We start from the raw sequence: 12,112 nt of genomic DNA on the forward strand, positions 1-12,112 counted from the left end.
CCTTAGAGTTACAACTCGCTATTTAATTGGTTAGAAGAAAGCCGGTCGAGTTGCGTAATAGGGGCTAAACTGTTGACACAAATTCTGCTAAAAACAGAGGAGTTAGCTTAGCGAAGAGATTGTCTCCGCTCAGCTGAGAAATGTGCACATGACAAAAGTTCTCAGGCAGAATATTTTCGTCTGACGTGTGACTGACAGAGCTCATCCTCAGAGTCAAAGCGATATTACAGCCACAACAATGCGCCTGTCTGTAGTCCTCTTGGCCAAGGTACAGTAGTAACATTGCTGGCTTTGAGCCTGGTGAACTGTCTGCACCGAGTCCCTAATGTGAACCATATGAAGCCCAGTTGTTGCTTAGTCATGGACCAAAGATTAAGTAGGAGGGATTTTAGGGGGCTCATGCTATTGGTTGCTGGAGGATGAAGAGTTGTTTCAGTGTAGAAAAACTGCTTTCATTTGTCGATGCAGTCTAGCTGAGGAGAAAAGTAAAGCAAAAAAGCTATGGCATCTCAAACCAAGGTGAACCGGAAGACAGAAATCACCTGCAAACAGAAATATGATAGATTTCCAAATGGATTAAACTAACTTTTTTCTTCTTTGCAGCCTGTTCTTCATGGATACTTCAGAAGTTCCTGCTCCTGGAGGGTCCGCATTGGTGAGTTGTACCAAAGCATTTGACTACTTAACATCTAAAGCATTTTGATGGCTACCTAATGATAAAAAAAATGTTCTTGTGTTCCAGCTTTTGCTCTCAAAGGTATTGAATATGACCAGGTTCCAGTCAATCTAATCAAAGATGGAGGTCAACAGGTACAGTAGAGATTCTGAAAGTTTGGATTAATGCAAAAATGACTGTGCATGATGATAAAGTGGCATTAGGGCTGGGCAACATACCTTTAAGATATACAGGTGCATCTAAAAAAAAAAAGGGGGATCATGAAAAAGTTATTGTTACTCGTGATTTAATTCAAGAAGTTAACTTTGTTCAAGACTTTTTGTTTAAATCTTGATGATTACAGCTTACAGCTCTCAAAAACCCTATCTGAAAATATTATATCACAAAACATCAGTCCAAAAACAATTTTTTAATACAGAAATGTTGACTTTCTGGATAATTATTTTATTTATGTACTCAGTAATTGGTTGGAGCTCCTTTTGCACAAATTACTGCATCTATGAAGTCAGTCTGTGGCACTGCTGGGGTGTTATGAAGCCCAGGTTGCTCTGATGGCAGCCTTCAGCTCATCTGTATTGTTGAGTCTGGTGTCTCATCCAAGATTCTCTACGGGGTTCAGGTCAAACCAGTTTGCTGGCCAATCACGCACAGGAACACCATGGTTTGCAAAACAGTTTGTGGTAGTTTTGACTTACTGTGAGCAGGTGACAAGTCCTGCTAGAAAAGGAAAACTGAAACACTGGACTACAAGCACCTTGAATTCTGTGCCTCTCAGATCTTCCTCCAGATTCTTGGACCTTGATTTTCTAATGAAATATCTGAAAGGACTTGGGACAACTGAGCAACAGTCCATTTCTTTTTCTCTTTAGCCCAGGTGAGAAGCTTATGACATCTGTGGTTCAGGATTGTCTAGACACTAAGAACATGACACTTGTAGTCCATTTCCTGGACCTGTCTGTGTGGTGGCTCTTGATCGACTGACTCCAACCTCAGTCCACTCCATGTGAAGCTCCCCTAAGTTCTTGAATCTGCTTTGTTTTACAGTCCTCTGAAGGCTGAGCTCATCTATGTTGCTTGCGCAACTTTTCCCTTCCAGTAATCTTCCCATGAATATGCTTTGATAAAGCCTCGGAGAATAGCCTGCCCTGTCAGCAGTGACCATCTGTACCTTATCCTCCTTGTGAAGGGTGTCAGTGATTGTCCTCCACAAAAGAGTCAAGGCTCAAGTCAGCAGTCTTCCCCACGATTGCAGTTGTGTGTACTGACCTATAGTGAGAATGAAGGCTCAAAAACCTTTGCAAAATAGACATTTTACAATATTCTAATCTAGAATTCTAATCTAGAATTTAATAATAAAATTAATAAAATCATGGGGACATGATAAGCACCTGTATATTATTTCACAAAATGTTCCCTCTTTGGCATATACACTTCGATCGGACAAAAAAAAAAAAAAAAAAAAAAGACTCTGGTCTGGTCTCTGGCTGGGCCAACCCAAAACTTTTATCTTTTTCTGGTCAAGTTATTCTGTTGTAGATTTGGTAAGATGCTTTGGCTCAACAACACACTAAGAGGTGAAATTCCCGTATTTCTCCAGCTTTCTAGCAGATCCCACTGAATCATGATGGAAGCAGCATCATGCTATAGTATGAGTTTTCATTAAGGTGGAGGAAATATGAACAGTTCCAAAACACCCTACAGGTAGCTGTTAACTGAAAATGGGAAGAATTTCAACTTTCAGAGTGACAATGACCCAAAACATAGAGTACATCAAAAAATACAAAAGAATGGCTTTCCCAGAAGATAAAAGTTTTGGATTATACCGATCACAGCCCAGAACTTAATCCCACTGAAAACCTCAAGGCTGATTTACAAAGAGATATGCATAGGTAATGTCCTCATAATCTGACAGATTTTTTTATGCTTTTGAAAGAAAGATTTTTTCAGGGTTGAAACAAGTTGTGTTGATAAACTCATAACCAAAAAGACTGAGTGCTGAGATGAAATAAAAAAGAGCTTCAGTGAAGTTTAAGTCCAGAGGTATGCATATTTATGCACCCAAGTTTTTTTTTGCTATTCATCATTTCCTCCAGAAAGAATGAGATTTAATCACTTCTTGAATCATGCACTATGATCAGCTTCTGTAACAGTCTTAAATTGATCAATTCTATGCATCTGAAAATCTCACACTAGTCTAACACAAGCTCTCTTTGTGCTGAAGCGTACACAAGAGTTCAAGACAATAAACCCCATGCAACAAGTGCCTGCAGTTGAAATTGATGGCTTCATCCTCTGTCAGTCAGTGAGTCCCTAAACTCTTCATCCATGTAAATCCTGCAAAGCCACATTTTATTAAACAAACCTGAATGGAAATGGAAATTGTTGCTCACACAGCTGGCAGTGATCCAGTACCTCGACGAGACCAGGCCAGGCCCCCGACTTCTTCCAGCAGACCCAAAGAAGCGTGCCCAGGTTCGGATGATCAGTGACCTCATTGCCTCTGGGATACAACCTCTGCAGGTAAGAAATATAAGTGTGAATTATTACAAAGTCAATGCCAGTAACTTTTAAATACTAATAATCTTGTGTGTTTTAGAATTTGTATGTGATTCAGAAAATAGGAGCAGAGAAGGTGCAGTGGTCTCAGCACTTCATTAATCGAGGCTTTCAGGGTTGGTAGAAGCTCATCAACTTTACCTCTCATCCTCTCTTGACTTTCTTTACTGTATATTTTTCTCATGTGCTTCCTTTTCTATTTCAGCTCTGGAACCCATTCTGAAAGAAACAGCAGGGAAATACTGTGTGGGTGACGAGGTAAGGGGATGATCATGACAACACACATTGCAAGAGTTTGATGAACACAAACATTTGATCTTTTTGGTTGCATTTAGATTTCCATGGCTGACATCTGTCTGGCTCCACAAGTCTACAATGCAGAGAGGTAAGGGGGTCAGATAATTTATTTGAAAAACTGATTTTTCATTAGTGTGAAGTCAAGATGCTATACCAAAGCCTCTGCTTAATTTCCAAACACCCTACACAAAGGAGCATGACACCTGTGTGTCTTTAATGTGTGTAGATTCAAAGTGGACATGGAACAGTTTCCCACCATCAAACGGTTAAATCAAACCTTACTTGAGATCGACGCCTTCAAAGTGAGCCACCCATCCAGCCAACCAGACACACCTGATGACCTGCGTGCATAAATCTCCAGTGTCAGGACACACATGTATTTTTCTGCTTTGTTAAATAAAATGCTTTGAAAACAGTCTCATTCCAGCGTGTTGCTTTAAAACAATAAAACAAGGGAAACTGAAGAGTAAAAGTATTTATTAGCATTTGCCTTTGTCCATTTTACCACGTCCAGCAGTTTTATCCTCTAAACATTGAAAGAGGACAAGGATAAGGTCAGAACCTCACGTGTAAACAGATCAGATTTGTTATGCAAATTAAAAACCACTTATTTCAATGCTTGCAGCTTGTTATCTCTGTGAATGAAGAATGGATGGCTGTTTAAAAATACTCCTAAAAAGAAGCTATAGTTAAGTTAAAGAAGAAAGAGTACATCACAAAAAGTAAAATATATGAAAACTACATCGAAACATAACTGTTAAAAGCTTTGAAGTACTATAATATATTTGTCACATCAGGACAGATCAGTACAGCTCTATTGTTTAGAACCTCTAAAAACCTGTTTGGATTTCTTGAGTGATGGATCTGTCATTTGTCAACAGGAATATCCACTGTGCATTTCACTGTGTCATTGTAGAAAGTCCCAGAGCAATCTGATCCTCCAAACACCAGCAAACTGCATTTTACTAGGCCATTTTCACCTCTTTTATGCTTCTCAGTATCAGCTGGGATGGAGCATCCCAAATGTATCATGCTGTGACCAGCACGGGGCTTGGAGCAGAGGAGAGAAGTAGCCAGTGCACTCCACATGTTGGTGTCTGAAAGGGAAGAAAATGAGCTGATTTATGATAGAATAATCATGTCTGTTTTGGATTCACCCCTAGTTTGGTGTTTGGGTAAAATTAAGTTGTTTTAACATTTACTAAAAGAAAAATGATAGAATATCTACCATTTTCATCATCATTAGTAAATGAGAACAGACTACAAAGAACACGCTACATTACACCCTCATATTTTTGTCCCGTATATGATGTTGGCTCAGGCATTAATGAGGTTTTAAAAGCACTGCAGGAAGAAAAATTCATAACAAAATGCATGTACAGACGAAGCTCAGATTTCTTTGAAACAGGTTTTTTGTCACTAATAGTGAGCAAAACTTTGCACATTTTATTTATGTCAATCATCTGCGTTTGCAGATTTCAAGGCCTCAGGTCCAGCCATGATTAGGGCTGTTTGAATTCTCTGAATTATCAGGTAACAGGGATGGGAACTGATACGATTTTATGTATTTTTGTCTCTGTAGTGCTAATAACACCTCAATAATGTCACAGGTCAAAAATCAAACAGTGCCAAAGGCACAAGGCCTTAAAAACAGACATAGTAAAAACAAAGGACTTCAACCAATCAGACTGACACTTTCTTAAATCAAATTAAATACCAAGTGTCTCATAAATTGCACACTCACCAGTGTTGAAAACATGGACATCCTGCAGGGCTCCAACTGCACAGCATCCCCCACTGATTAATATCTTTTTGTCTGAAACTGGCAGAGCTGCATGAAACCTGTCAAAATACAGACCAGGAGGATTTTTACTGGTGTAATTAAGTGATTAAGCTAATTCCTACAGAAAATAAATTTGCTCACGCATCGAGCTGAATACTTCACCAAACTAAGACTATTATGTCTACTTAATAATATATACTGTGTTTAACCCACTAAATATTTATTTCCTGCCCGTCAAAGATGCCAAAAATATAAAGATGGCTACATGGTTGACATTTCTCAAGGTTGATCAGTAGATGAGTACTCACCCTCGAGGCAACGGTGGCATGTTTCCACACTTCACAGCTGTGTACTCCATGAATCCTTCAATCATTAAGAAAATAATTAGCTATTTCAACCTGACCACAATATGTTGCCTTAAGCAGCTATTAAATGTTCATCTTACCCAGATCCAGCACATGGAGATCATTCAGATAGGTAGCAGTCTTCCTTCCACCAAATATTATCAACTTGTTTAATATCAGAGTGGCTGAATGTCTGGTTAAACACCAACATGGTTAGGAATGTTCAGGAAAGACTGGCTGTGTATTTATTTGCTGGGGTTGAATTTGAAAAGACGACTGACCCAAAACGTGGCAGAGGCATGTCTCCCTCCACAATGGGCTGGTACCAGAGTTCAAATTCTGGGTTGAAGATGTACAGAGCATTACTGCAGGGTTTATCTGCAGACAAATGGTTCGACTCAACTCCGCCGAAGACAAAAAGCTCTTTCTTATAAAAGGATGCAGAGTGATAGGCCAAATTCGGTACATTTCCTTTAGCCTAGAAGGGGGAAATTCACCATGAAAGTAACATAAAGCACTTTAAAACCAATTACTGAGAAAAGAAAATACCATTACAGGCTTTAAAATGACTCACATTGACAAGCTTCCACTTCCAGGTCAGAGTATCAAGGATGTAGAGCTCGCTGTAACACTGACTCTCCCTAAGGCCGCCGTAAACATAGACTGACTTTGATTCAGGGTCGTATGTTGCAGAGTGCCCTCGAGCACATGGGGGAACAGGTCCAGAGGAAGAGGAGTTCATGGGGAACCAGAAGTCATTGTCTGAGGAGAGCATCAGAAATCAAACTTAATGTGATTTATTTCTGTGTAAGCGCACAAACACAATTACAATACTGACCTAACTCAAATTTCCACAGCGAGTCCTTGCAGTAATTCTTGTCTGCCGTCTCTCCACCAATGAGGATGGCCGTGTCAGGGTCGCTCAGACACATTGTATGGCTCCAGCGCTCAGACGGGCACGCTGAAACTAAAAAAGATTGTTAAAAAAAAAAATCCCATTTTGTGAAGTCAGAGAGCTGTTGTCATAAAAGTTTGTCTCCGACCTTCTCTGTTTTCACTCTTGATCTGCATAGACACGTCGTCCTGACTGTTCATCCTGGACATCCTCATTCTCTTTGGGGTCGAAGCCTGGTCCATGTCCTCTGAAAGGCTGTCCAGATCCTCTAGACTCCATGTCAGGTGGCCTCTCTTACCAATAACTGTACGCCTGGGTGTTTTCTCCTTATAAAGGCAAGGCAAGTTAAAGACTAATTAAACTCCAAGACCACTTTTTAGTGGTAAAACTATGTAAATGGGTATTTAGTAGTATTGTTTACCAGATACGATGCAAATCCTAAAAGTATTTCAATTCTACATTTTGTGTTTAAAATATGCAACAATCCTCTTCAAGCTGAAACCCTGTAAATGCAACTTATTTTTCTATTGTTTATCTGGAGGAAGTCGACACATGTGTTTAAGACCTCAAGATATAGCAGCCATGTTACCTTTAGTATAGCAACACTGATCAGAGACGCTGTTTTTATGAGTAGTGGGTAGTGTAGTTGTTTCCCCCATCAATCAAGTAAACCATGTTTTTCTTAAAACAGGGTTGTCACAGAACAACTTGTGTCTTCTGTGTCTTCTGGAGCCGACACCATCGTTTAATACCAAGTTCATTACTCTGACTCTTTGGTACCCTCTTCCATTGGGTTTAAGATCAGTGGCCTTAATTAATTTTTTTTACAGTGGTTTCTTTTTAATTGTACCTTGTATCATTGCCTGTGTTTCCTCCATCTATTTTGTAAAGGACTGGGACTTTGGTGTTCTTGAAAGGTGCTATATAAGTAAAGTTATTATTATCAAACTATCTGTAGAGAAAAACAATATGTTGAATGTTGGAATAAAAAGTAAAATCAAAAACAAATGTTACCATTTATTTTAAAATCTAAATTAATTGCCAAAATTCAGATAATAATAAGAAACATTTGATTAAAGCTATGGTTCAGATTACAGCACAGTAACGTGTTCTTAGTCCAACAGAGGCAATGAATGTGCATTAGTCAGTAAGCACGACCCTTACCGTAGGCCAAACTCTGGCTTTATTTCCCATAGTGGAAACGCTGCTGTCAATTTTGTTAACTTGGATCTCTGCACAAGAAACGCTTTCGCCCAAGTGTGACACTTCAGCAGTTATCTGCAGGGAACAATAATATTAAAATAATACACAAAACGAGTAAACAAATGCAAAAAAACAAAACAGTATTTGATTAGACAAGAGGCATCTAATGAGTGTAGAGAAGTGTTAATTACCATCAGTCTTCACATTTTGAAATCCCACATTTTTTACTTCAAAACTACTTTGTTCTATTTTGGATTGTTGTACTGTGTTAAACTTGGGGTGACTGACTTCCTGTCTGGGTATAGAGCTGCTTTTATTTTGGAAAAAAAACTTTGGGTAGATCAAAGATCTTGACATGAATGTAAACATAGCAAAAAGGAACTTGTTATGGATAGAACAGAAAATAATGGAACAGTAAAAAGGAGCTTCCTGTCAGGTTTTTTCAAAGGGAAATAAGACATTAAGGAGCAATAGTGTCTTTATTTTACATTACTGTGGCAACAAGGAGATGAAGTGATTTAGCCTAATCGTATGAAAGGGTTAATTCATTTACTATACAGCCCTAACTCCCTCTGGTGTGATACAGCTTAAATATCTCACCGTGTCATTTGCGATGCTTTGGGGTAATGTAGAAGACAGATCAGTGGCGTTGTGCTCGTCTGGGAACAGACATTTTCTTTGAACCAGAGGAGTGCTGCTGAAGATAGTGGATTTATCCTGTGCCTGCTCAAAAGTCAGTGGCATTAAATATAAAAAGAACAATATTAATATAACAATGCAGGGGAAATATACGCCAGGACAAAGAGCAGTGTGCCCTTTAAACTGATTTTACAGTTTTATCAGATTAAGAAAAAATAGTCTTCCTTCCTGAACAATAAAGAGCAGTGATTAAATATCAAGTAAAGCTCCTACCTCTCCACACACTGTGAGCACTATCTTTCCATAAACTCCTCTCCTGCCTCTCTCTGCTGCCACTGAAACTATGTCAGGGCTCCACTCGCCCTCCCAGGTCATGCACCTGAGGTCAAAAGGGTCAGTTTTATCCTCTAAGATTGGAGCGGTTCTGGTGGGAACTGGCTAACACCTTTAATCACACACATACCTCGCTTGAGAGGTCAGCGTCCCTATTTTCTGAGCAGGTACCTCCGCACTGACCACAACCTCTACAGAGATTGTTGTCTCGCTGCCTTTCCACTCTCCGAGACCGAAGACCACCAGCTGTTTGGGAAGAGGTAGGGGCACGTGCACTTGGTAGCACTTTCGGTTGGATTTGCTGCGCGTGGGAACACCAGGACATGTTAAAAATCCATGTTTTAGTGTTAAAACATCGATATGTACTTTTTCATGAAAGGCCTACCAAAAAAACTGACGTGGGGCGTCCCGCAGGGAGTAGAGCACATAAAAGGTCATCTTCCCCATGTTGTTTCAGGGTCTTCTTGTCAAGAAGTTTACTCTTACAACAACTAGCAACCCCACAGGGAAACATAAGCTGCGATACTTCTTTCTGATTGGCTGACTTGAGTGCGAGGACACTGTGAAAAACGCGCACCTGAAATCCTCTACGATTGATTACAGACAACTGCAATGTGAAGAGTTTCGGTTTTAAGCTCTGTTCTACTTTTATTTTACGTAACGACCGATGAAAAATGTATGTATAGAAAAAAAAAGAATTATGTTCATCGTAACGTTTTACTTTATACTATTTTATTTTATGGAATTTTATTTTATTTTTGTGTTGAATGTGAGCAAAGTGAAATTTCTTTCCCATTTATTTATCTATTCATCTATTTATTTATTTATTTTTAACAATAGTACTACCCTCATAACACTCAAATGGACAACCATCCAGTTTAAAAAGGTGGTAGCTGCATATTTCCTGTCAACACCCTCTAACATAAACATTTAAAGTCTGACTGTCTAATAGTGCTACTTAAAACTAACAGTAGTTTATTTGCAGTTTCCTTAAAACAATAAAAAAATGTCAGAAGACAGAACATATAGGTTCCTTTTCAGTAGGCCAGTAAAAAGGTGAGTCAACTGGATTGACAGTCCTTTGGGGAGAGCTGAAAATAAAACCGTGTGTCATCAGCACCTCTGTAACAATTACATCAAACCCCTAATGCGCCAATTTAATGGAAACACAGGGGAGCATCCTGAAGCACCATGTAATTCTGGATCTGCAGTGAGACTGTTATGATGTCTCAGGTGGAACGGACAGATTTGGCTGGTTGGAGACAACACGAGTGTTGTAAAGACACCTCTTGTTCTGTTGTAGCATTCAGCTGCTACATTTATTTATGTGTAACGATTATTGATTTGTACTCGTTTATTGAACAACACAAAGATTTATGATTGAATCTTCAGAAATATTTTCTGGTATACTTTTATATAACAGTAGTAGTTTTTGGGTGGGCAAGGGACTAATCAGGACATTCAAAGATATCCTCAGCTTCAGGAACCAGGGCAATACTGTTCATATTCACTATGCCACTTTTGCTGCATATATTATATTATATTGTATTTATTATATTATATTTTGCACCTTAACTTTGATATTAACATTCATACTACAATTCCAAACTTCGCTGTTATCTATATATCTTTGTATTATCTATAATCTTGCTTCTCCATACTGCACATATAACATCCCATTCTATTGGACTTATTTTGCACTACCTCACGTTCGTGTCATATCACTGTTCTGTATAGAATTTGCTGCCAACAAGTGTACTATCCCTTTACACGAACATCACTTTAATTGTTACTGTCTGCACAGAATGTTAACTGTATAGATCTACCGTCCCTTTTATTTAATTGTTTATTCAGTCTTCATTCATTTATGTTGTCGATTCTATTGTATTGCATTTTCCAACCCTCTCCTGTGTTGTGTTGTGTTGCCAGAATTTCCCTGGGGGATTGACAAATCATTATAAAGTAAATAAAGTAGTATTCACATTTTTCTTTTTTTTTTTTTTTTTACATTTTATAAACCAGTGATCCTTAGATGGTCTCGCCTCATGACTCACCATCACCTCCTTGAGAAATGCAACCAAAATTTCCAAACCTGTTCAAATGTATTTAATGAAAATTGTTGCAGTTTGGAAATTAGATTTTTAAAAAACATTGTTGAAGAAAGAGACAGGACAAAAAAAAACATGTTTTAAAAAAGATCACCGGCATAAATAAGTTTATTTAACTCAATGTCCTGTGATATCATGTAAATGTTTATTTTTTGGGGATCTTCAGAAATTAAAGCATTTTCACAGGAAAATAAGCTTTTTATCTCAAGATAATGAGATTTAAAAAGTGAAGGGAAAAAAAAAATTGTTATGACTGTGATAAGCAAGGATGCATGCCCACTTTGGGCTACCGTACATCATTATGATGGCATATAAAGTGCTACCCTAAAAAAATATTTAAGAATGACTCTGTTAATTTTCAAGAAAAAAAAAAATTCCATTTTAACTCATAAATTTGCAAGAAATGAAAAAACGACAGTGGTTGGATCAGAATCCCCTCCTACATGCTGTCAGTGAGTCATTTTGTTCTGAAAAGCTCCAATTCATGACAATCTCTCATCAAAGTCCAGATACTTATGCTAAAGTGATGATTCTGGGCTAAAATCACAGTATTTCCTTATTGAGGCTCTCAACTGCTGTACTTATGCAGAGCAAACAGCATCATCTTGTATGATTTTCTTCCATGTATAGACTTCAACTTACAACTTTATAATCTCAAAAATTCTGGTTCTTGTATATTTATGACTTTATAACCTCAAAAAATATTTAGTTTTATCGAGGACACACTTGCAACCCACTGAAAACAGCTAAACGATCCACTAGATCAGTCCTGAAGTGTGGGCAGGGGCCAAATGGTGGGCCCTGAAGGTCTTTCAGGTGAGCATAAAAACCAACCAACCAACAACATTTTAAATAATAAAAAAATATCCCAACCAAAAATTTCATTAAACTTCACTTTTCTGTTATAAAATCAGTGTCAAAGTTTAATTGGTGTTGGATTAACTAGTGACTCCTTAAATGTTCTACTAGTCTACTCTCTTCCTGACTGTAAGAACTTTGTGGACATAACTTTACCTGAAGAGTTTGCCGAGTTGCAAAGTAATATTAAAGAGATGGATATTAAAAAGAAAATGTAGCTGACTTTACAGATATCACAGTGTTTACAAATATGTAAACACTGGTGGCGTGATAATTTGTCATTCTGCAAATACTTTCTTAATAAACTGTATGCCTCTGAAGACAATGATAATTTATTATAGCATACAGGATATTTGATGTTTAAACGATGTTAGTTATTTTGGGAAAGGCTGCACTAGATGATATGCATGGTTATAAACC

General features: G+C 38.1%; 2 protein-coding genes across 6 annotated transcripts; one reads left to right on the top strand and one right to left on the bottom strand.

The window, feature by feature from the left end:
- The first annotated feature begins 42 nt into the window (after window positions 1-42).
- Window positions 43-3,944, top strand: gstz1 (glutathione S-transferase zeta 1). Of its 4 annotated transcripts, none has more exons than XM_041812726.1 (10): window positions 43-268; window positions 469-519; window positions 604-655; window positions 743-810; window positions 2,898-2,978; window positions 3,071-3,196; window positions 3,273-3,348; window positions 3,438-3,490; window positions 3,568-3,617; window positions 3,756-3,944. In XM_041812726.1, the coding sequence occupies exons 2-10, from the start codon at window positions 502-504 to the stop codon at window positions 3,880-3,882; spliced, it is 651 nt and encodes a 216-aa protein (XP_041668660.1). In that variant the 5' UTR covers window positions 43-268; window positions 469-501; the 3' UTR covers window positions 3,883-3,944. The 4 variants fall into 4 exon arrangements, with proteins under 4 accessions (XP_041668660.1, XP_041668662.1, XP_041668659.1 ...); XM_041812728.1 differs by having other exon boundaries at window positions 44-268; window positions 743-757; XM_041812725.1 differs by lacking the exon at window positions 469-519 and having other exon boundaries at window positions 44-268.
- A 45-nt stretch (window positions 3,945-3,989) lies between these two features.
- zgc:163014 (uncharacterized protein LOC100038766 homolog) lies at window positions 3,990-9,269 on the bottom strand. Of its 2 annotated transcripts, none has more exons than XM_041812722.1 (13): window positions 9,112-9,269; window positions 8,857-9,027; window positions 8,667-8,772; window positions 8,355-8,477; window positions 7,716-7,829; window positions 6,700-6,877; window positions 6,495-6,623; window positions 6,231-6,418; window positions 5,938-6,134; window positions 5,758-5,849; window positions 5,621-5,675; window positions 5,274-5,371; window positions 3,990-4,626 (listed from the first exon to the last, which is right to left on the bottom strand). In XM_041812722.1, exons 1-13 carry the CDS (start codon window positions 9,171-9,173, stop codon window positions 4,397-4,399), a joined length of 1,743 nt encoding a protein of 580 aa, XP_041668656.1. In that variant the 5' UTR covers window positions 9,174-9,269; the 3' UTR covers window positions 3,990-4,396. The 2 variants fall into 2 exon arrangements, with proteins under 2 accessions (XP_041668656.1, XP_041668655.1); XM_041812721.1 differs by having other exon boundaries at window positions 8,355-8,489.
- Window positions 9,270-12,112: the final 2,843 nt, after the last annotated feature.

Source organism: Cheilinus undulatus, linkage group 18 (assembly GCF_018320785.1).
Source record: "Cheilinus undulatus linkage group 18, ASM1832078v1, whole genome shotgun sequence".
Lineage (NCBI taxonomy): Eukaryota > Metazoa > Chordata > Actinopteri > Labriformes > Labridae > Cheilinus > Cheilinus undulatus.